General features: G+C 51.0%; 1 protein-coding gene across 1 annotated transcript in view; it reads left to right on the forward strand.

Moving 5' to 3' along the window:
- ldlrap1b (low density lipoprotein receptor adaptor protein 1b) overlaps nt 1–22,890 on the forward strand; it is a 55,738-nt gene extending 32,848 nt beyond the window's left edge. The window contains exons 4-9 of the mRNA XM_035389022.1: nt 159–273; nt 2,050–2,122; nt 9,752–9,847; nt 13,766–13,887; nt 14,701–14,735; nt 21,965–22,890. Of these exons, the coding sequence (XP_035244913.1) occupies nt 159–273; nt 2,050–2,122; nt 9,752–9,847; nt 13,766–13,887; nt 14,701–14,735; nt 21,965–22,109 (586 nt within the window). The 3' untranslated portion in view covers nt 22,110–22,890. The remainder of the gene's footprint in view (nt 1–158; nt 274–2,049; nt 2,123–9,751; nt 9,848–13,765; nt 13,888–14,700; nt 14,736–21,964) is intronic.
- Nucleotides 22,891–23,034: the final 144 nt, after the last annotated feature.

Genomic DNA, 23,034 nt, shown 5'->3' on the forward strand with positions numbered 1-23,034 from the left:
ATTTGAGCTTTTAATTCGGGCGGGGTGGGCTTAAAGGATCAAGCAGGACGGTGCTTACAGCACATCAGCCGTGGGGCCCGTTTCCTTGTGTCACGGTTATTTATAGACCTCTGCTTGTGTGCAATCCACCCCCCCCCCCTCCCCCTCCCCCCCCCCAGAATATCGTACTGTACGGCGGACAAGATGCACGACAAAGTGTTCGCCTACATCGCGCAGAGCCTGCAGAGCGAGACGCTGGAGTGCCACGCCTTCCTGTGCACCAAGAGGAAAGTGGTGAGTCCCGCCCGGAGCCCGCGCGCAGTGCATTCTGGGAGCTGACGCGCGCAAGAGTTCAGACGTTCGCAGAAGCGCAGATAGGAAAACGCACACACGTGAACGTGTGCATGCATACACCACAGGGAGAGAGCCCTTTTTTATCTTGTCCGGTTGTTTCCCTCTGTGGATGGGGTTGGTTTGTGTGTGTGACGCTCGGTCCAAATTCCCAAACTCCCTGCGGGGGCGGGTGGGGGTGTTTTTGAAGGAACACACCGCTCCCCTCTACTTCCTTCCCACTGCTAAATTTACCAGCTCTCCTAGGCCTGCGTTCTTCCTGGCTGAATGAAGCATTAAGAAGACCTTTGTCTTGGCAGTGTTCTAGAATAACAGTTCTTTAGCTTCACTTAAAGGTTCTAGAATAACAGTACTTTATCCTGACTGCAAGGTTCTAGAATAACAGTACTTCATCCTGACTGCAAGGTTCTAGAATAACAGTACTTCATCCTGACTGCAAGGTTCTAGAATAACAGTACTTCATCCTGACTGCAAGGTTCTAGAATAACAGTACTTCATCCTGACTGCAAGGTTCTAGAATAACAGTACTTCATCCTGACTGCAAGGTTCTAGAATAACAGTACTTTAGCCTTATTGCAAGGTTCTAGATTAACACTGGTTTACGCTCACTGAAAGGTTAGTGCTTTAACCTTGCTGCCAGGTTCCATAATGTTTGGTTCCGCAGTTTCCTCTGTGATTTGGACCACAGATTCTCGAGTCTCTCCAGATGCTCAGCTCCAGAATTTCTTCTGTGCCCTGTTGCTAAGCTAGCAGAGATTTTTTTTCTGATGTTAAGAGCTGGGTATCTGGTGAACCTGCAGCGTCTGCTGAAACGAGACCTTCTAAAATGCAGCACTGCGCTGACTGCAGGCGGTTATCTAAGAGGATTTAGCAAAGCTGTGTGTTTGGTTTTTTTTTTTTTTAACCGTTTGTGTGGGTCATTGCCAAAAGCCGTGTCATTTTGACCCGACTGCCTGTCTGTCCCCCATTCTGTGTGTGCTCACAACAGCAATTTTAAAAGGGCAAAAAAAAAGACTGGCCATTTGAAATTGATGGTTCTTCACAGTTTACAGCTAAATGCATGTAATTATTGTAAGTCCATGCCAGACGCCTCAAGTACTGTTATCTGTAACTTACGCCCTCAGAAATGCTGTGTTAGCCAGTGCAAGACATTTAGCAGGCTCAAAATTATACTTTTAAAATGGGAAGAAATGAAAGACGATGCTTGGACAGGGTTTTCACAAATGTTTAAAAAGAGAATACAATACAAATAAAAAAACATGTTTGAGTAATTTTGGATATGTAGTACGTTTTCTACAATGTGATTTGTTTTTTTAATTGCCCAAGGTGATGTTTTAAAGAGTGTGTTTATCTCTCTCTCTCCATCTCTTTCCCCTCCCTCTCTCCCTCTCTCTCCCCTCTCCTTCCCTCCCCCTCCTCCTCTCTCTCTCTCCCTCCCCCCTCTCTCTCTCCCTCTCTCCCTCTCTCTCTCTCCCTCTCCCCCCTCTCTCTCTCTCCCCCCTCCTTCCCTCCCCCTCCTCCTCTCTCTCTCTCCCCCCCTCTCTGTCTCTCTCCCCCCCTCTCTCCCTCTCTCCCTCTCTCTCTCACACTCCCCCCTCTCTCTCTCTCTCTCTCTCTCCCTCCCCCCCTCTCTCCCCTCTCTCTCTCTCTCTCTCTCTCCCTCTCCCTCTGTCCCTCTCCCCCCCCCTCTCTCTCCCCCCCCCTCTCTCTCTCTCTCAGGCCCAGGCGGTGACTCTCACAGTGGCTCAGGCCTTCAGAGTGGCGTTTGAGTTCTGGCAGGCTGCCAAAGAAGGTGAGCTCGGCCCCCCGGGGTCGGGGTTCACCCCCCCCCCCCCCCTTCGCCCCACCCCGCTGTCAGCTCCGTCTCACGGGAGACGCGCGTCTCTGGCGCGGGCCGTCTCTCCGCGCGGGCCGTCCGCTCGGCCTCTCCCCCCGACAGCCGCGCAAGCCCAACGAACGGGGGCCTTCCGGGTTTCCGCGAAAACCGTCGCGCGCCGCGCGCATCGGGCTCTCCTCCGCCCGTGACCTTTCACCCCCCGCCGCTCGCGACGGACGGCTGTCGCTCGCTCGACCCCCCCTCCCCCCCGCGTGTGATTAGGTGAGGTAATGGGGCGAGCCTGAGGTGCGGCGCAGGTCTCCCGCGGGGGCGTGAGCTTCGTTTAGCTCGTTTAGCGTGTTAATTGCTCCGCAGCTGCGCGGCGTCTGGCAGACCCGCCCGTCTCTCTCTTTACTGACACGCGCAGTGCCAGCTCCGCCTCCGGCCAGAAGCGGCCTCTCTCTTGTGGTCGCCTTGCCGTCTTGGCCGCCTGTGGGCGAATTCTTGAAATCTTCGTTGTCATTTCCTGTAGTTTTATTCGTACGTGTGCCGGGGGGGGGCGGCTGGATGGGAGGTGGGGGGAGGGGTGTTTTGCATCCTTAGCCGAAATTTTATAAATTCACAACCCGAGCCCTCCACAGCACCGTGAAGTCGGCTGCCCAGACTTGTTTGGAGAATCCCTTTCACTTTCTTTTACATTTCTTTTCTCCTGAGCTTGACTTTGCTGATGTTTGTTTATTGTGTTTTTTTTTTCTCTTCTGTACGAATTTTTTTTGGGTTATTTTGTGAGACGCTGAGCTCTAGAGACCATCGTCTCGGGATCTGAGATGTGGGGTGGGGTGGGGTGGTGTGGTGTCCCTCTCTATTTTTGGGGGTTAAGTTTGGGAAAATGATGGGGCTCAGTGCACTCAGAGAAACTCAGAAACTCACGGAGAAAGCTCCCAGAACCTCTGCGTCCTTTAGTCTATTTAATTATTTATTTTATTTAACATGCCGATTAACGGCAAATGCTCAAGTGAAAAACTTACAAAATATTTGTATTTCCTTTTTTTAATCAATGCATTGAGTTGCAGAACATCAGCGTAACTGGGACAGTGTCTATAATCTACGACGTGGGGGAGGCTGGACCCCGCCCACTGAAAATGCGCCGTTCATATGACACACCTGCGTGGGGGGGGGGGGGGGGTATGGTGGGGGCTGGAGAGGTGCAAGCGTCCTACCCCACCCACAGCTGAGACCTCGCTGTAATGCCCCCCACCACCCTGCTCACTTTGGCTTTCCCCCCCCCCCCCCCCCTTTTATAAATGGCGGATGCACCCTGATGTTCAGCAGGTGTAGTAGGCGTGTCTTTGAGAGACTGATCCGCCCACTCCTGTCTCCTGTAGAGCCGTGGTTAAAAAAAAAAATTAAAAATAAACCCCTCAGCTCTCCCACTCCTCTTCCCGAGCTCTTTCATTGGCTGTGCCTTACCCAATGGAAGCCGGGGAGTCCGGACCCAAAGACCGGTCTTTTAACATTACAGTACTTTACATTACAGGCATTTGGCAGACGCTCTTATCCAGAGCGACGTACAACAAAGTGTATAACCATGACCAGGAACAAGTATGTTGAAAACCCCACAGAGAGAAGTACCGGTCCAAGTGCAGGGAACAACCGCATAGTTTTAAGAAAGCCTTTACATATAGAGAAGTGGAGAAACCCACATTAAAAACATCATGCTGAAGTTCTGTTTTTCCTGTGGTCGTGTGTGTGTGTGTGTGTGTGTGTGTGTGTGTCTGCGTGGGTGTGTGTCTGTGTGCAAGTGTGTGTGTCTGTGTATCTGTCCATGTGCGTGTGTGTGTGTGTGTCTGTGTGCAAGTGTGTGTGTCTGTGTATCTGTTCATGTGCGTGTGTGGGTGCATGTGTGTGTGCAAGTGCGTTTGCGTGTGTGTATGTTAGTGTGCTTGCCAATATATCATGACACATCACATGAATTATGCACCAAGCAGAGACACAGACACAACACGATCGCAGAAGCTGAGACGCTGTGCTGAGACGCTGTGCTGAGACGCTGTGCTGAGACGCTGTGCTGAGACACTGTGTTCTGAGACACTGGGCTGAGACACTGAGCTGAGACACTGTGTTCTGAGACACTGTGCTGAGACACTGTGCTGAGACACTGTGCTGAGACACTTTGTTCTGAGACACTGTGCTGAGACACTGTGTTCTGAGACACTGTGCTGAGACACTGAGTGGGGGTTAAATGGGAATCACAGAGGTTAGGTTTGGTTAGGTTAGGTGTGGTTAGGTTTATGTATGGTAGAGGGAGCAAAGCTCTTGCTGTAGCAAGCCCGACTGCATCACCCCCAAAAATAGGTTTGGGGAGGTAAGTCTTCCAGGGCAGCACGTTGAAACCAGAAAGCAGTAGAATGCAGAAACTGTCATGCTCTGTCGAAAAGCCAAGGAAAGCCCCCCCCCCCCCCCCCCCCCGTTTCCATTCTTGGAAGCTGCTTTAGTTACTAAAAAACCTGTAGCGCCAGTTTTATAGTCCATTCAATGTCTTGTTTTAACAGGTTTTCAGCAGTGATTCCTCATCCTCTTCCCTGGTCTTTTGTGGATATTTGCAGATATTTTGCCTGCTATCATTTCAGCGCTCAGTACTTAAAATTTTTTTCTGCTGCACTACATGACTGTCACTTTTGTCTGCTCTTTGGATTCCCAAGTCCCAATCCAGCCAATCACACTCCTCCGCTTCCTCCTCAGCATTCTGCAGTTTGTGAGTTCCCCAAAAAAAAAAAAAAAAATCACCCTCTGGCGTTAAAAAAAAAAAATCAGAAAGCGCACTGGAGACGGACGACGCCGTTTCGCGGCTGATGCGAAATCTCGAGATGCACCCCGAAACTCGCAAGACATCCAGTTTCGAGTCAACAGCTGCCTCCTTGCGTTCCGTGAAGCACTGCTGCAGAGGAGGGGACGTACCCTGAAGCCTAAATACGGTTATGGCTATCATAGTCATAGTTTGGTTTTACTCTATTTTTTTTGTTGTTGCCTGTTGTAAGGAGGCTGTGTGGCTGCTCTGTAAAAACTTGTTGGACTTGAATAGGTCTAATGATGAGCTTTACGTGATCAGCAAATAGTTGTTTTGAGGCCTTGTGGTGAGATGAAGTATGGTGTGCTGCAGGCTATAGCTGATTAATGCATGGTCTGCTATCCACAAAGGCCTATTTACTCTGATGAATAGCATAAATTACCCTCATTAGATTTTCATTTTTATTCAGAAGAAAAATGTGTTTTACTACTAGTGATGCAAGGAATATATATATATATATATATATATTCACATTCACACACACACACACACAATATGAATATATATTTATATTGTGTGTGTGTGTGTGTGTCTCCCTCTCTCTCACACACACATACACGCACTCACACTCAAACACACATTAAAAGTTACAGGATATTTTTAAATACCAATCAGGAGATTCTAAATCCACCATCAAGCCACTGCTAGATCTGCTGTGTAGCAAGCTTTTTTTTGTTATTTATAAATAATTAATTCACCATTCTTCAGGTTTCAGCTTACATATTTATTTTGTTGCAAGATCAAGGCACCGGTGGAGTTATTTTCTGTTGTGCTGTGGTTTTGCTTCCCACGGATGAATATTAATGCCTCAAGTTAGGATTGCAGGGCTTTGTCTCCCCCCACCCCCACCCCACTCCCCCCCCATCCCACCTCTCATGCTGGGGGGTGGGAGGGGAGGCACTGAAGGGGGGGAGGTGGTCGGGGGAACATATGAAGGATTAGTTCTGTTGAGGAGGGGAACAAGCGACGGGTTCAGACATCTTTAGTTTTGGCTTCGTGGGCAGACGGTAGCGCCTCACGTGGATGGTGAGATCGTGGGTCGTCATTTTGGAATTTTCCGAAGGTGGTGACTCCGCCCACATCCCGCCCCCCCCTACCCCCCACCCCCCCTCATTCGTTGCTAGTTTTTTTTCTTAGCACGCTCTGGTTAGAAACGAGGGAGAAAATAAGGGAGGTTCGGCAGGGAATGTATTTATTTATTTATTTATTTATTTATTACCTTCTTTAAGCTGCAACCACCGCCCCTCTAATACCTGCTCGCCTTTGCTGCCCGGATGTGTACCAGGTTTCCCAGGTCTGCCCCCCCCCCCTACCCCCCCCAGAGCTACCGCTCCCCTGACAGGTTCTGCAGGGCTCTGGGAGGGCTTATCCTCATGACAGGCGGGATTTTCTGGAGTTTAGGCTGGCGGACGTTTGGATTTAAGAACGCGGTGCGGGTAACTTTTTTGTGTGTGCCTCCTGCACCCTGTCTCTCTTCAGTCCTGGAACCCCAAACACCTCCCCCCCCCCCCCCCCCAACCCTGTAATCCCACCTTCCCACTTCTGTGATTTGGGCTCTCAGTGCAGACGGAAAACGGAAACGGAATGGCGGTTCGGCGGCCATTTTGGCTCCGATTTGGCCACTTTGCCATGACTTGCCCCGTGACTTCAGCCAACAAAAACACCCAAAATGTGATACTGATCCTAGATCAGTTATCTTCATTCCTGGTCCTGGGGGGGCCACAGGGTATGCTAGTTCTTGTTTTTTTTTCCGCCTAAATGTCACCAACCAGTTCAGACCCAAGAGACCAGGTCAGGTGAGTTAACTGTGCAATCGACTGCTTTAATTAATGAAGTGCAGAGCTACAGCAAACCGCAGCAGACCCTGCAGCCCACCGGGAGCAGGAACGAAGATCAGTGCCTTAGATCAGCGCTTGTATTCACTGAGCGCCTCGGGCTCAGACTGCTGATCTAGGATCATTTATTAGAAGCTTAAAAAATAAGCAAAAAACGATCATCAGAGATAATGTTCAAGTGCCTCAAAAGTGGAAATGCTGGTCTAAGTTCAAATTAGTAAAAATCCTAACCCAGGGAAGCTCAGATCTGACCCTTGAAGCCAGTAGTGCTGCAGGTTTTCTTTTCTGCCTGATAGTTAATTGATCAGTTAATGCTACCGATTGGCCAGAGGTTTAACTCACCTGGAGCCCCAGGTTTAAATCGTTCCCTGATTGGAGGAGAGGAATGTAAACCAGCAGTACTACTGGCCCTGAGGACCAAACTTAAGTATCCTTGTCCTAGCGTGAACTTTCCCAACGTGAGGCGAAACGTACTCTGATGCGCTTTGTGAATCCAAGGCTGTCTCGCAGGGATGCTGGATTTAACGCTTTCACACAGTCTCCTCTCCCGTTCGGCTGGTTTCATCAGATCGCTGATCTCCCGTGTGTGTGCCGACGAGATGTATTCAGCCCACGCCCGGTTCGGCGTCGAACGTTCTGTTCCGGAATTTGTCGAAATATTCATTCGGGGGTGTGAGTAAAGGGTGCGAAGAGCTGACGGAACATCCACCGCTAGCATAGCAACGGCTGTTCCGGCAACGGAACCTCCCCTTACCCGGCCGGAACTTTACGGACAGTGGAAGTGCGTAGGACGGAATGGCGTGTGACACGGCCGCCATTTTGGCTCTGCGATTGCCACAGAATGCCCTTCAGAGGTTTTAGTGAGAAGTGCTCTATGTCACACCTGACAGTAATGGGGCGCTTTGCTGGAGCTGGTCTGTTGTGGCTGTGGTGTCTGCTCCTGAAAAATAATGAAATGATAACAGTGGAGTTTTTAATATTAGATCAGGCCATCCCAAAAAAAAGAAAGAAAAATAAGTAATGTTTCTCCTAAGCTGTCTCGCCAAGATCCTGAAATACGAGCTGAATGTAAGCGACAGAATGCTACTGATTTTTATCTCAAATTCACCGCCACTGCCCCATTCAGATGCTGTATCTAGTAATTATTTCTTCTCTGGATCAGGGCAATGACAATCAGATCACCGCACTGCCTCGTTCCCTTAACCTTGGCCTATGATAGCATCCTCTCTGGGATTCGAGTCTGCAAACTTTGGGTAACAAAGCCCACTTATCTAACTGTTATACTCTCACCGGCATGATTGCTGTTAGTCACATCACTGCGATAGTCGCCACGGATACATACGTCTCTAAGATGTAGTAAATAATAATAAACCTGTGATGTCACATTACGTGCCACACTTAAGAGGATGGCTGAGCATGCTATGCTCCAAGTACCGTGTTGAAAACTCCAGCTAGGAGCCCTTTGACATTTTTCAGAATGTTCTCCAAAGTTACCTGGTTAAAGCTGGTTAAGCTGGTAGAGTAAGCAGGTGGTCAAACTGGTGGGACTAGTTGACTAGTTGAACAACTGGTTGATCTGCTGAAACCGGCTGGAAATGTGGAAAGCACCCAAGCTGGTCTAAGCCGGATGTCTCAGTAGGGCAGCAAACGGGTTTGGGGGTTGTAGTTTTTTAAATGTTGCGTTTGGCGGAGCTCATAAAAACCATGGGGGGGAAAAAAAACCTAAAAAAAAAAAAACCTTGTGGTCAGTTTCGTGTGAGCTGAGGCGCAGGTTTTAAACGAGCGTGCGTGTGTTCAGTCTGTGGTGAAGCACAGACCCGCGACTCTGCGGTCCGTCGCCGATCCCGGCCCGCGTCGGTCAGTCTCGCGCGCTGCGAAGGCCGAGCTGAACGAGCTGCTTTGATTGGCCGCGGTGAAGCTGAAGTTTAAAAATAAAAAATACCCCTCCCAGCGGTTTCGAGAGCAGTAGCGAAGCGGTTCTGGGGGCAGAAGCGGGGTTATACACGGGGGGGGGGGTGGTTTATTTTTCTGTGGTGAAAACTGCTGTTTATTTGTTCTGCTCTGCTGCTCGTTCGGGGGGCTCTCATTGGCTCAGAGTTGCGGCCGTTTCCCGGGGGGGGGTGGGGGTGGGGGGGGGTGGTGGTGGTGGTGGTGGTGGTGGGAGGGGGGGGTGGGGGGGTGACATGGCGTGCTATAGGCTCCTTGACGTGAATACGTTCGCGATGACTCAGCAGATATCTCGGGCCAGCGTTCGCTCACGGGTGAAATGATGCCTCGTCCCTCAGGCAGCGGCTCTGAAACTGCAGATGGGGACACACCACACACTCGTGTGTGTGTGTGTGTGTGTGTGTGTGTGTGTGTGTGTGTGTGTGTGTGTGTGTGTGTGTGTGTGTGTGTGTGTGTGTGTGTGTGTGTGTGTGTGTGTGTGTGTGTGTGTGTGTGTGTGTGCTTGCGTGTGTGCCTGTGTGTGCGCGCTTGCGTGTGTGCGCTGACAACGACGAGAAGTGAAAGTAATGAATTGATGCGTATAAGGCACATTGCCATCTACTCCAGGCAGATGAAACGTGACGGCTACGTTCGGGGGCGGTAGTGACAGCATATGTGCGGTCAATTTGGGACATTAAAAAAAAAAAAAAAAAAAGAGGAAAGGAACATTTGGTTCTGTATTTTGGACATGTGCCACTCACTGAGTGCTTTCTGAACTCAGAGGAACAGAGTTTGAGTACAACGGGTTACCCTTTGGGTATTATCTTTAAAAAAATATTTTTTTGTGAACAGCAGCTGATTATGTGTTATGTTTTTGTCTCTTTTTCCCTCTCTCTCTTTCCATCTTTCTCTTTCTCTCTCTCTTTCTCTCTCTCTCTCTCTCTCTTTTTCTCTCTCTCTCTCTTTCCATCTTTCTCTCTCTCTCTCTCTCTCTAGAGAAGGAGAAGAGGGGTAAATCGGGGTCGGACGGAGAGGGAGCCAGCAGTTCTCAGTCAGAAAGCTCGGCCAGTCTCTCCAGCTTGAAAGGAGGCGGTGAGTCACTGTCGCTGAGTTCAAGTGCAAATTCAAGTTCAAGTTCAAATGCGCTTCATTGGCATTAACATGACTGTCCAATGTTGCTGAAGCAGTAAAATTACATTCGAAAAATAGTATAAAAAGCATAGAGAATTGCTGTGACAAAATGAAAACAATGAACAATGAAACAATGAAAACAATGAATTTGTTAATATGAATGAATGAATGAATGAATGAATCATTGCATTTATATAGCACTTTTCTGAACACTCAAAGTGCTTTACAGTGATGAGTGGGAACTCGCCTCACCCAGCACCACCTGGGTGTAGCACCCACCTGGGTGATGCACGGCAGCCATTTTGCGCCAGAACGCTCACCACACATTTGAATATCTGCGATCAATTATATATATACATATATATATATATATATTATTTGGCATGACCAAACATTTGTAATAACAATGGTTATTAACAATGGAGGATGGTAATAACAATGGGTAATAACAATAGAGGATAGTAATGATAAGACGCTGGTGTGTACGCACATACGTTCTTGGTTTTGTATCTGTGTGAATTCACGTATCCAGAATGAAAGTTAATATTTTTCTGATGGTTCTAGTAAGTTGTTAAGGGTCTAGTTGGGGGGCCCCCCCTGCCGCTCCTCCCCCCCCCCCCCCCCCCCCCCGCGTGCGTACTTGTTTCCTGTGTGTTTGGAGTAGCAGTGTTTATTTATTTAGCCAAAATTTCCAGTTTAAGTTTAGTCTTTTTTCTTTTTTTTTAAAGGCCTTAATAAATGATTTTTCAGCATTCAAACAATGAATCGTTCCGTTTTGCTCAGAACACGTTTGCGTGCAGCTAACGCAGGAAGTGCGCTGGCAGGCTTTTGGAAAGTCCACCGTATTCGTGAACTTTTGGCCGCGGAATACACTTCCTGTTTAATATGGGAGGCGAAGAATGGCGGAGGGGTTTTTTTTTTTCTTCTTTTGTGAGGATGTTTATAATATCAGTCATGGCGTGAAATTCCCAAAACTTTTCCAGTGGTTTTTGGGTGGGGTGGGGGGGGGGGGTAGCAGAGAGCCTAACTCCCTCAGTGTTTCGGCTTTCCTGAGGGGGCGTCCCCGACAGGCCGTTCTGTTCCTCACCCCCTCGCACGCTGCCACTGATGTTTCGCCGATTCTGCGGGGGGGGGGGGGGTGAGTTGGGTGAATGGTGCGTTTGAACATCTGCTCCCGCACGCTTCTCCCTTCTCTGTCTGGGTTCAGCAGAGGCCTTTTGGCTCTGTCCCCTCCCCTCTTCTCCCCTGTCATACCCAAACTCCCCAGCGCCGTGCGGCTCCCCCGTCTACACGCCCCCCCCCCCCCCAAGCTCTCGTTCCTTTCTGCTGAAAGTGAGCTGTGTGCTGAATTCTGGCCTGCATCTGACACCGCGTGTCCGTCACCCCCCGTGTGTCTTCTGTGGAAGTCACGGTTTGGAGAACGGGGATTAGTACGACTTAAAAAATCATTTATTCCGTATATATCTCTGGGCTGTGCCCCTAAAACTGGCAATAAAACAATATTTAGCTTGTTGTTTGATTGCGTGTTTTAGTGTATTAGGGCCCTGGATCAATGAATTTAATAGCCCAGTAAGCCTTCAAATGAAGCCTGCTCTCCTGAATTTTAAGGCCTGATATTAACTAAGTTTCAGTGGCCTTATTGAGGGTACTCCTATTTGCCATAGGCTTCACTCCCCATGTTCAAAGCAGAACGAACTGAAGGGTTTTTAAGCCGCTCGCAGTAGACAGTGACACATTCATATTTAAATATATGTTGCAACATCGTTGGGGGGCTGGGCGGGGGGGGAAGGGGAGGGGAGTCGGCTAATTGGTTATAATCTGAAAGGTTTAAGCTGTATGTGATTAACTACTCTAACCTGGGATGGGCTGTCATCTCTTGAAAGTGCTCCGTGCTCCAGGCAGGGGGGTTGTGGGGAGGGGGTGGGGGGGTATGGATGATATCTTCTTCCATTCCACAGCTAGGATAGGATTCCGGGGGGGGGGGGGGGGTGTCTGTGTCAGAAAAGAAGTGGAGAAAGAAGAGGAGGCTCAGGGAGAGGTTGTGCAATATTAATGAACCCCCCCCTCACCCCCCCCCCCCCCCCTTTGACTGCACAGGCTGTCAGTGACAGCACACAGACGGGCTGCTTTAACACCAGATTCCCTGTGCGTCTGACTGGGGGGGGGCGTGGGGGGGGGGCTGGTGGGGCGTGGGGGGGGGATCTTTCCTGCCGTGGGTGTGGTCCTCTGTGTGGACGTGGACACGGGTGGGACTCGCTATGTCTGATTGACACAGAAGCTTCCCCCACCCCGGGTCCCCCAACAGGGAATTGTCTCTGATGTGTCTCTCTCCCTGTCATCTATCTTGCTCTTTCAGTCTGTCTCTCTTATCTCTCTCTCTCTCTCTTCATCTCCTCCTCTTCCCTCTTTTTCTTTCTCTCTCTGTCGGTGTCTTTTTGTCCGCCTGTCGGTATGGAAACCCGACTCCGGCGCGTCGGAGGAGCCGCTCCCTGAAAGCGCTCCGCCGGCGGGTTTTTGCCGCGTGAGTTCCGGTCGCCGGATCGGGTGGCCGGCCGGCCCGCGGCGGCTGACCCGCACCCCACCCCTCCCTCCTCGGGGGGCTTGTGCAACTCGGGCTGGGCGGGGGTCGGCGGGAAGCTGTGATCCATATCTGACTCTGAGCGCGTTCCTTCGCTTGACCCGCGGAGGGCGGGGTGGGGCGGGGGCTAACGCCTAACCGCCATGCTGAAAACGATGATGCGGTGATGGAGGGGTGCTGCCGGAAGAGCCGCCATTTTTGTAGTTTTTATGACAGACCAATCGGCCGTGAGTAAACGGAGAACTAAAGAGGGAAATAAACGTCTCTGTTCAGTCACTCGGCAGATGTTTCCTGGCCAGGGACTTACTTACAGAAGCGGTCGCAACAGTTTAGGCAACGAGCAGTTAATGTCATGACTGAGTCTGCACATAGACCTGAAACAGCGGTAGGTGCCATAGTTCTTGCAAGAGGCAAAATGAAGGATGTAGCGTTGGATGGAACAGTGATAAAATAGCTTTTTCGTTGTTGTTGCTGTCTTTGCGGATCCCGTGAGCTGGTGGTTAAAGCTGGTGAAGTTAACCCAACATCATACCGCCTCAGCCGTCTTCAGGTTGATGCGAGTTTTAATGAAAAACTTTATATATATATAGCACTTAGCAAAACACGGTCGCACAGGGCTTTTAATGGGGTTTTCCCTCCTGCGTGCTTGTCGTGTGTAAGGGCCCGGTGTTTTATGGGAAATGTAGTTCTGCAGTGTGTGGGGGGGGGAGATGGGCGGTCATGGCTGTGCAAGCTCTGATATCCTCAGGCTGTGGGACCCCGCCCTGTCCCCTGTGGCTGAGATAACAACAGGCATTAGGGAAGATTCATAACCCCCCCCCCCCCCCCCCCCCCCCCCACCCAGCAGCTGGGCCCCGCCCTGCTTTGTCCTGCCCCGCCCCGTCCTGTCTGCTGCACAGCTGAGTCCCATGTGACTGTTACACAGACCCACCTCTCCTAAAGGCTGGATTACCAGAGACGGATTTACAGCTGAGTGTGTGTGTGTGTGTGTGTGTGTGAATGCGTGTGCTTGCGTATGTGTGTGTGTGTGTGTGTGTGTGCGCATGTGTCAGTGCGCGTGTGTGTCAGTGTGTGTGTGTGTGTGCGTGTGTATGCGTGTGTGTGTGTGTGTGTGTGCGTGTGTGTGTGTGTGTGTGTGTGTGTACATACGTGTGTGTGTGTGTGATCTCTCCCATGGTGTCAGAGTATCCTCTCTGGCTCTAAGGCAAGGTGACATTGTGTGGGCTGGGCAGATCTATATCATCTCTCTGTAAGGCTGAATGAATGAGCGTTTTCCCTTCTGCTCTTTCTGGGCCCTGCAGAGGTTGCCACGGGGACCCTGCTGGATCTGGAGGAGGGAGCCGTGTCAGTGGCGGACGTGGGCCACAGGGGGGAGCCCTTAACAGCGCACAACCATTCCAGTGAGAACAACAACACCGTCTGGGTAAGAGCTGCAGGTCCGAGTCGGCGGAGCGCTAACACGGGACGCTAACGTAGCACGCCAACATAGAGCCCTAATGCAGCATAATAACACAGCACGCTAAAGCAGCATGCTAACTTAGAGCCCTAACGCAGCACGCTAAAGCAGCATGCTAACATAGAGCCCTAATGCAGCACGTTAATGCAGCATGCTAACATAGAGCCATAACATAGCATGCTAAAGCAGCATGCTAACATAGAGCCCTAACGCTGCATGCTAACTTAGAGCCCTAATTCAGCACGCTAACGAAGCACGGTAAGGCAGCATGCTAACTTAGAGCCCTAACGCAGTGCACTAACATAGAGCCCTAATGCGGCACGTTAACGCAGCACCCTATCACAGTGCGCCAGTGTTGAGCCGTATAAAGCACGATAACGAAGAGCCCTAATGCGGGGCCTAACGCAGCACGCTAACGTAGAGCCCTAACGCAGCACGCTAACTCAGAGCCCTAACGCAGGGCCCTAACACAGAACGCTAACACAGAGCCCTAACACAGCGTCTGCCAAATGCCTGTAATGTAATGTAATGTAATGGGAGCTTAACACAGGGCACTAAAGCAGAGAGGACCCTCACACAGCATGTGATGTTCTAAGTTGTGAAACCTTCTGTTTGAAAGTACAGTAACTGTGGGTGTGTGTTCTAACCTGCTGTTTGAAAGTACAGTAACTGTGGGTGTGTGTTCTAACCTGCTGTTTGAAAGTGCAGTAACTGTGGGTGTGTGTTCTAACCTGCTGTTTGAAAGTGCAGTAACTGTGAGTGTGTTTTCTAACCCCTCAGGAACTGGAGGACGGTCTGGATGAAGCCTTTTCAAGGTGAGTGTTTGGACTTGGTTTGTGTCTGTAGCCTGCAGTCCGATTGGCCGTGTCTCTCACGGAGATGGTGTCGCGGTGAGGTTCTGCGGGGCTGCACGGTCTGCAGATATCTGTGGTGTCCTTCCAGTCAGCGGCGAACTGAGAATGAAGACCTTGAGAGCGAGGTGTGTGGAGTCTTCAGCCAGGCCATGAGTAAATCTCTGGTGCTGAAATGAAAAGAAAACCTGCAGACGCCGCGGCCCCCCAGGACTAGACTATGACAGCTGTGATTTAATGTACCCCCCCGCCCCCCCCCCCCCCCCCCCCCCCCCCAGAAAAAAAAGGAAATGAAAAGGATTGTGGGGTGGCTGGTTTGTAGCCCTTCTGCAGTCACATCACAGCATCGTCCACAGGAACACTACGGCCTGCCTGCCTCCTACTGAGGTTCAGTTTCCCACAATCCTCCTCTCCCTCGCCCCCTGCTCTGAGGTCACGGGTTCGACTCCGCTGATCACGCCACGCTTTGCCGCGCTGACGGAAGCCCCTCTCCCCTCTCCCCCCCCACCCCCCCACCGCGCACGTCACAGTCGTTCCCCCCAGGGGGGGAGAAACCGGCCTTCGATTTCGCCCTAATTGGCCGTTGCGATGTCATTCTGTCTCCGTCGCCCACGGTTACTCTGCCCCGCACGCAGTAATTATAAATCACGTCGTTTTACGATGAGCAGGCGGGGGGAGTTTAACGGCGCGCCGTTCGACGCCTCTTCTCCGACGGCCTCCCCGCTCTTCCCCGCTCGGCTAATTGCTTACTTACAGTCTGAAGCGTTACGCTGCGTAAATCTGAAGAGCCGCATCAGCCCTGGATGGAAGTTTGCCGCCGGCGCTTTGAGAACGCAGTCCGCTACGCTGTGTGTGTTTCAAAACGTGCTGTACGGTACAGTTTTCAGTCCGCTGCAAAGGAGTACTTCGAGGTGTACACGTTTGTGTAGTAATGTAATTATACAAAATAGTTATAGAGGGCCTTTCATATAAGGGAACAAGTGTCTCTTAGTGGTGGAATGAGAAAGGCGATGTGTATTGAAAATATAAGGTCTGTACGAAATCAGATATGTGGGTAGACAGGACACAGTTTTAGTGTAGAAATAGGGGGGGGGGGTAACTGGTCCTTCCCTGACGGGTTGCCAAATGGGATTTTAATAGTGAGAAACTCCCTCCCAACACCTGAGTGAGCAGGTGCCATTCGGGGTAATTTCATGTGTCCCCAATAGCATAAATCACATCTGCTCCAAAGCAGGGGCTGTGGTCTCCTGTAAGGAGATTCTTAGGCCCTGGACCCCCCCCTTCCTAATGTGAGGTGTGTGGAGTGGGGAGGGGGGGGCTCAGATGCACGGTGAAGTACAGAGAGGATTATAGTGATGGCTATGGGGGTGTGGGGGGTAGGGGGAAGGGGGGGGGGGATATGGAGCTCATCATTGGAGCCCGTGTTTATAAATAGCCCTGTCAGAATGACTAGTGTGGCCTGTTCACCGGGCACAGCTGTCTTACAGCTTACAGTCTTACCCTAACTGTCTCATCCCTACCTGATGGCACATCCACACACACACACACACACACACACACACACACACACACACACACACACACACATGCATGCATGCATACATAAACACACTCATACACACACATCACACACGCATGCTCACACTCACACTTATTTACACACACACGTACACAACACACTACACACACACACTACACCCACTACACACACACACACACATGCACACACTACACCCACATATACACACACTTACACAAACGAATACATACTCACACACACAAGTACACACACACACACACACAGTCACACACCCTGCACACACACACACACTCACACACACAGTCACACACCCTGCACACACACACACACTCACACACACAGTCACACACCCTGCACACACACACACACACACACACACACACACACACACACACACACACACACACACACACACTCACACACACACACACACACACACACACACACACACACACACACACACACTCACACACTCACACACACACACACACACACACACACACACACACACACTCACACACTCACACACTCACACACACACACACACACACAGCGACTCTGGCCTGAAGCTCTGCGGCTGTGAGCCAATCAGGGGTGTAACGAGCCCTCCCAGCACGAGGAGCTCTCTGCTGCTCCACGTCTGACCTCACACCGGGCACAGAGGGGGGCTGGTCTGTTTGGGGAATTCACGCCAGCTCCCGCTCTTTAATGAACTAATGAGCCCGACCAATTACACTCTGACATTTTAAACAGAGCTTGTGAATGACTGCTGAAGGCTGCTCTCGCATCCCTGGGGAGTACAATGCGTTTATTATGAGCTTATCTACGGTTAAATCAGCGATGATGTCTATCTAATTGGCTAAATGGACCAGGGTAATCAGTTTGGGGGGGGGGGAGGAGACCCCATGTACGCATCAGCCCTCCAGGAATGGACTGCCCCCTAGAGGGTGGTTGGGGTACTCTGAGGAACCTGTGTCTCAGGGGTGTCCAATCTTATCTGCTGAAGGCCAATGTGGGAGCAGGGTTTTTTTTGTTTTTGTTTTTTTTTCTTCCCTATCTCACCCACATTGCTCGGGTCTTATACAGTCTGTTGTGCATGCCTGTATTTCAATGCATTGTTTCCACCGCATACCACAGGAATGTTTATCATGATGCCAAATAGTTTTAGCTTTAGCTTACAAGTGGTTGGCTGCGTTCTGATTAAATAGATGTGCAGCGCCATCTGCTGTTTGCTTACGGTATTGCACGTCGCTGAATAGACCTGTGATGTTCACGCTGGTTTCTCTGGCTCTGGCTGTTGTTTCTGTACGTAGTGTCTCAGAAGCTACGGGGTGTGTATGGGCGTATTTGTGGGCTGGTAGTGTTGATGTTAGGGAAGGGGGTAAGATTTAGGGGTGCTATTTTTGCTGATTTTGGGGGTGGGGGTGTCTCTCACGTTCTCTCTTTGCGTCCCCCTTCCAAAGCCGCAGTCTGGATAGCTTTGAGTCGTCGACAGGTAACCCCCCCCCCCCCCCCCATTATCGTGTCTGGAGCTTCCCTATCACAACCCAGTCCCTGACACACCCTGTTGCCATGACAACATGGTCCACCCCACTCACCCCTCACCCGTCCACCACCACCCACACCCCCACCCTCACCCCCCCGGCACCTCCATCCCGTGTTGTGGTTGACGTGGGTCGTGTTGCCATCACGCCTCTCAGAACACCGCCACGCAGCAGAGACTGGCCCAAGCGTTGACCCAGCGTTGCCTGACCCAGCGTTGGGAGGACGCTAACCCAGTGCTTGGAGGACGCCGGCGTTGGTTGACCCAGTTCTGGGAGGGCGTTGACCCATCGTTGGGAGGATGTTGACCCAGCGTTGATTGACCCATCGTTGGGAGGATGTTGACCCAGCAGTGGGAGGACGTTGACCCAGTGCTGGGAGGGCGTTGACCCAGCATTGGGAGGACGTTGACCCAGTGTTGATTGACCCATCGTTGGGAGGACGTTGACCCAGTGCTGATAGGGCGTTGACCCATCGTTGGGAGGACGTTGACCCAGCAGTGGGAGGACATTGACCCAGAGTTGGGAGGATGTAGACCCAACGCTGCGATAGTGTAGGGGGGCGTGATGCAGAGAGGATTGGGGAGTCACAGGCAGTCGCTCCAGTATGTCTCACATGTTGAGTTTGCAGACATGAGTTAGAAGAAAACGTTTCAAATGCGACGTTAAATAAGCAGACTGCCGGCACCTGATTGACCAGTGGGTGGTGCTGGTGAGCGATTATATGCAATTATCTCCCTCTGTGAGGAAAGCTATGTGCAGTCCTCCCACTCAGCAGTGTTTTTTTGGAGGGGTTCCCCCCTCTCCATGTGGACTATAGAGGTCCGGATCAGGTGTCTGGATGTGACAGTGTTCCTTGCCAGCTGCTGCTGACACCACTCTTTCACATGCAACATCTTTTTTCTTCTTTCTTTTCCCCTTCACTCCATCTTGACACCCATTTTCACCTCTCTTGCTGCCGTGGCTTCTGAACCGAGCAGTTTTCCACCGAGGGGGAGCGGGGCGGAGCTAGGAGTCTGGGTCGGAGCTAAGGGGCTGGGGCGGAGCTAGGGGTCTTGGGCGGGGCTAAGGGTCCGGGGTGGAGTTAAGGGGCCAGACGGTGTGTGTCAAGCGTCGGTTTGCCCTCAGGCTGCCAGGGCCAGTCAGGGGAAATTGGGAAGCAGTTAGACCAGTTAACCCTCAGATACGCGATCAGAATGCTCTTAACTGAACATTCTAATGCTGGCCAACGGCGCTGCTCTGTTTTTTTGTTACCAACGTGCCTCTTTATTGGTGGAGGTCCTCTGGGTTCTAATAATAAGGCGGTAACCATAGAGCAACCAACAGCCCTATCGTACTGTCCTGGGACAGTTGGAGATTGAACAGAGATTACCTCGGATTTCTCCGATTTGGAGACGACTGACAACAACCGGCACCATTTTGGTTTCCCCTCCCCTCGTTCCGTTGAGACAGAAGTTCATCCGTCTCCGGTTTCCCCGCAAAACGAAGATCAATATTTTCATCATCGGAGTCTCCCCTAACAAAGATGTAGCGGGATCGCGAAGCGCGGTCCGACAGCTCCTCCAGCGATCGATGCGCGTTTCGGAGGGGAACTCGGGAGCGGGGTCCTTGACGGGACACGACTGACGAGGAGCACTCCGTCACCCTGGAAGGGTCCAGCCAAACACGGTCACTGGGTCGCCGTGAGCACTTAGGAGCCGATCTCTCCATTACCGACGGACCATTAGGGCCTTTTAACGATGGTCATACATCCTGGGCGTGTGTCTGTCGGGCTGCTGGGGGGATTAAATCCCTCTCCCCCCCCCGAACGGCGCTCTTAGTCAGAGCCTCTGCCGTGATGGCAGATCGTCACATCTCTTCCGTTTTTGGACCGCACCGACGTTTCTCTTTCCTCTTTAATCCGGGAGGGAAAGACTGGTTTACTGGACTCAGGTTCTGTTCGGATTTCATGCTGATAGATCACATATTCATCGTTAATTTATGTGAAACGTATTCTTCTTTGCACGCCTGTTACGTTGGCAGTTGGCACTGGGTGGAGAGTTCAGGTAGTCATATCGTGAAGTGTGATGCCTTTGCGTCTCCGTGGCAACACATTAAGATGCATCGTTCAAAGGCCCTGTGCTCTGTATGTGGTGTAAATGAACAGAACAGCACAGGGTGGCTGGCTGTGTCTAATGGAGATTCAGAATGATGAGAAATATATTAATGACTGAAGGAAAGGGGATTTGCTCTAAATTAGAAACCAACAATTACCTGTCTGAAAAGCTCTTACCTGTCTGGGTAAGTTTAAAAAAACTTGCCAGAAAAAGGACCTGCTTAGGATTCCAGATTCTTTCTTCATATGATGAGATGTGAATGGGAGATACCCTGAGGTAGCAATAATATCACTGCCAGGGAAATAGTGATTATACCATACTCTGTGTCGCAGGTGCCGTTTGCTTAATTTCACAAAAAAAATTGCCTAATTTTTTGTGCTGGGGGTAGCCTGGAAATGCTAACCGGCTTTTGGATGAATGCTCATTAGTTTAAACTTCCTTTGGATTTACTTGCTGGTCTAAAGACAACAGGAGGAGTGCGTTTAATGTTGCTGACCTCGCTTGACTGTGAAAACCGCTGACGACGCAGGTTCACCGTCCTCCGAACGTGCTTCGGGGGAACGAGTCGTACTCTCGTCCCTGTGGATGGGACGGGGACGGGGGGGTCGAAGGTCAAAATCTTCCCCAATTCTCGTTTACTTCCTCGGTGGCGTTCACCGGTACCCGTGGGACATTCTGAAGTCCAGACCTGGTGCGAGGTCACACACGCGTTTGTTTTCGTGAGAAGCCTCGACCTTGTTTTTTTTTTTTTTTAAAACGCCCTTTAACCTGGTTGGCAGCGGTTCAGACGGTGGTTCAGTACCCGGTTGATGAGGCGCCTCCCGCCTGTGTGCCGCGTGTGGAATAACTCCCCGCTCGGCACGCGTTTATGTGCCGGCCCGTCTGTGGGAAAGCTTTTCCCGCGCTTCGCGCTTTGCGGCGAGTTTCTGTCTTCGTTGCTCCTCTGGCCACATCGGGACCACAAACCCCCCCCCCAACCTTGCCGAGGACGTCCAATCAGGCGCCTCAGACTGTGCCTGAAGATCGAGGGAGGCGGAGTTTACCGCTTCAGGCAGGAAATGGTCGGCAGTGTAGCACAGTGGGTAAGGAACTGGGCTCGTAACCGAAAGGTCGTAGGTTCAATTCCTGGGTAGGGCACTGCCGTTGTACCCTTGAGCAAGGTACTTAACCTGCATTGCTTCAGTATATATCCAGCTGTATAAATGGATGCAGTGTAAAATGCCATGTAAAAGTTGTGTAAGTCACTCTGGATAAGAGCGTCTGCTAAATGCCTGTAACGTAATGTCATGAAATATTTCGGTGCGTATATTTGGATCGGTCCACGTGTCCGTATTCTGTCACGTTGCTCTGGAGCTTAGAGCAGGGAGCTCAGACTCTCAGATCTGCAGAGCTGCAGCGTCTGCTGCTGCGTTTCAACACCTCCGGAGTGTGGTTCATGCCACTGGATTCGTCCAAGATGGCTGTCGATGGAACGCTGCAGACACCGCGGCCCAGCAGGGCTGGGGTTCGAGATCGCCGTTGTCGCGGTTACTTACCGTGTGGAACCCTGCAGATACCCAGCAGTGCTGGAGTTTGAGATCGCCGTTGTCACGGTTACTTACCGTGTGGAACCCTGCAGTGCTGGAGTTTGAGGTCGCCGTTGTCGCGGTTACTTACCGTGTCGAACCCTGCAGATACCCAGCAGTGCTGGAGTTTGAGATCGCCGTTGTCGTGGTTAACTTACCGTACTGATGGGTCCAGGCAGAGTGGTAGAGTGACAGTGCAGAAGCCTGGGAACAGTTCTCTCTCACCTTCACCCAACATCATGCTGCATTGTGTCACCTCATGTCGTCGTCGTCATTGCTGTTGTTATTGCTGTTGGTAAAATTTGAGTCCTCAGACGTGTCATTAACTTTTTTTTGTTGTTGTTGTCCCCTCTCCACACACACGCACTCACACACCATGCACACCCCCCCCCCTCACACACACACCTCCACACATCCCCCCCCCCACACACACACACGCACACGCACACAGACTCGCTGAGTCTCGCACTAACCCCCAGGTCCTGGACATTGGGGTGACGCCTCAGGACTTGAACACGGACGAGTGCCTGTCTCCCTCCGACTGGGACAAAGCCGAGGCCGGCGCCGGCGACAGAGACGACATGCTCGGCTTCTGAGGGAGCCGTTGCCACGGAGATGAGAGGAGGCGGGAGGAGAAGGGGAGAGGCGCAGGGCCGGTCTTACTCCGAGGCCCCACCGCAAGCGCCACCTAGTGGGCTCTAGCTGGAAGGGCAACTGAGAGAATCATAGTGGCGTGTGCTTCCGGAACTCTCATACCAAAGCAATAAAAATGTTAATTATTTCTTTTTTTTAATTATTCTTTTCTTTTCTTTTTTTTTTAAAGTTGTGCAGTGATCACAGTTCTGGTCCTTGTTACAGTCAACAAGCATTTTATTTTCTTTCTTTTTTTATTTTAATTTTCTTTGTTGTTCTTCCAGTTGTCTTTATCTATGTTTGTATGTGTATCAAAAGCAAGTGTGTGTGTATATATATAAAGTATTATAATTTATCACCCACCTCGATTACTTAAGTTGGACACGTTATTCCACTGTTTTAATATCCGTTCCTCGCTGACGGAGGGAACCCGGAGAGAGAGACTGTGTCCATGCAGGAGTTAAAATGGCCGCTTTCCCTTTCTGCCAAAGATGGCGTCCGGCCGGCGCAAGGAGGCGGATCTGTAACGTCAGCGCAAACGGCGCTGGGAAGCGCTCCTCTTTGCCACGCGCCACGAGCCTCTCCGCTTGTCATCGTCTTCGCTCATTTCTTCTTCTTCTTTTTATTCTCTGGGAGTGCACTCCTCCGCCACGGGCATTTGTGTCATTTGAGTTTTCATTCTGAAGTAAGCTAAACGCAGTCGTAAGAGAGGGGTGGGGGTGGGGGTGGAAGTAAAATAAAAAACAAGTTTGACTTTTGGCCAAAATGCATCCTGTTGCACTCTGGGAAATTCACTTTCTTCCTGTAAGGGGTTAGGGTTCGGGTGAGTTGCATCACTAAGGGGATGTGTTAGTCCCTCAAAGGGAAGCTCGGTTTCTGAATTTTGGG

Source organism: Anguilla anguilla, chromosome 1 (genome assembly GCF_013347855.1).
Source record: "Anguilla anguilla isolate fAngAng1 chromosome 1, fAngAng1.pri, whole genome shotgun sequence".
Lineage (NCBI taxonomy): Eukaryota > Metazoa > Chordata > Actinopteri > Anguilliformes > Anguillidae > Anguilla > Anguilla anguilla.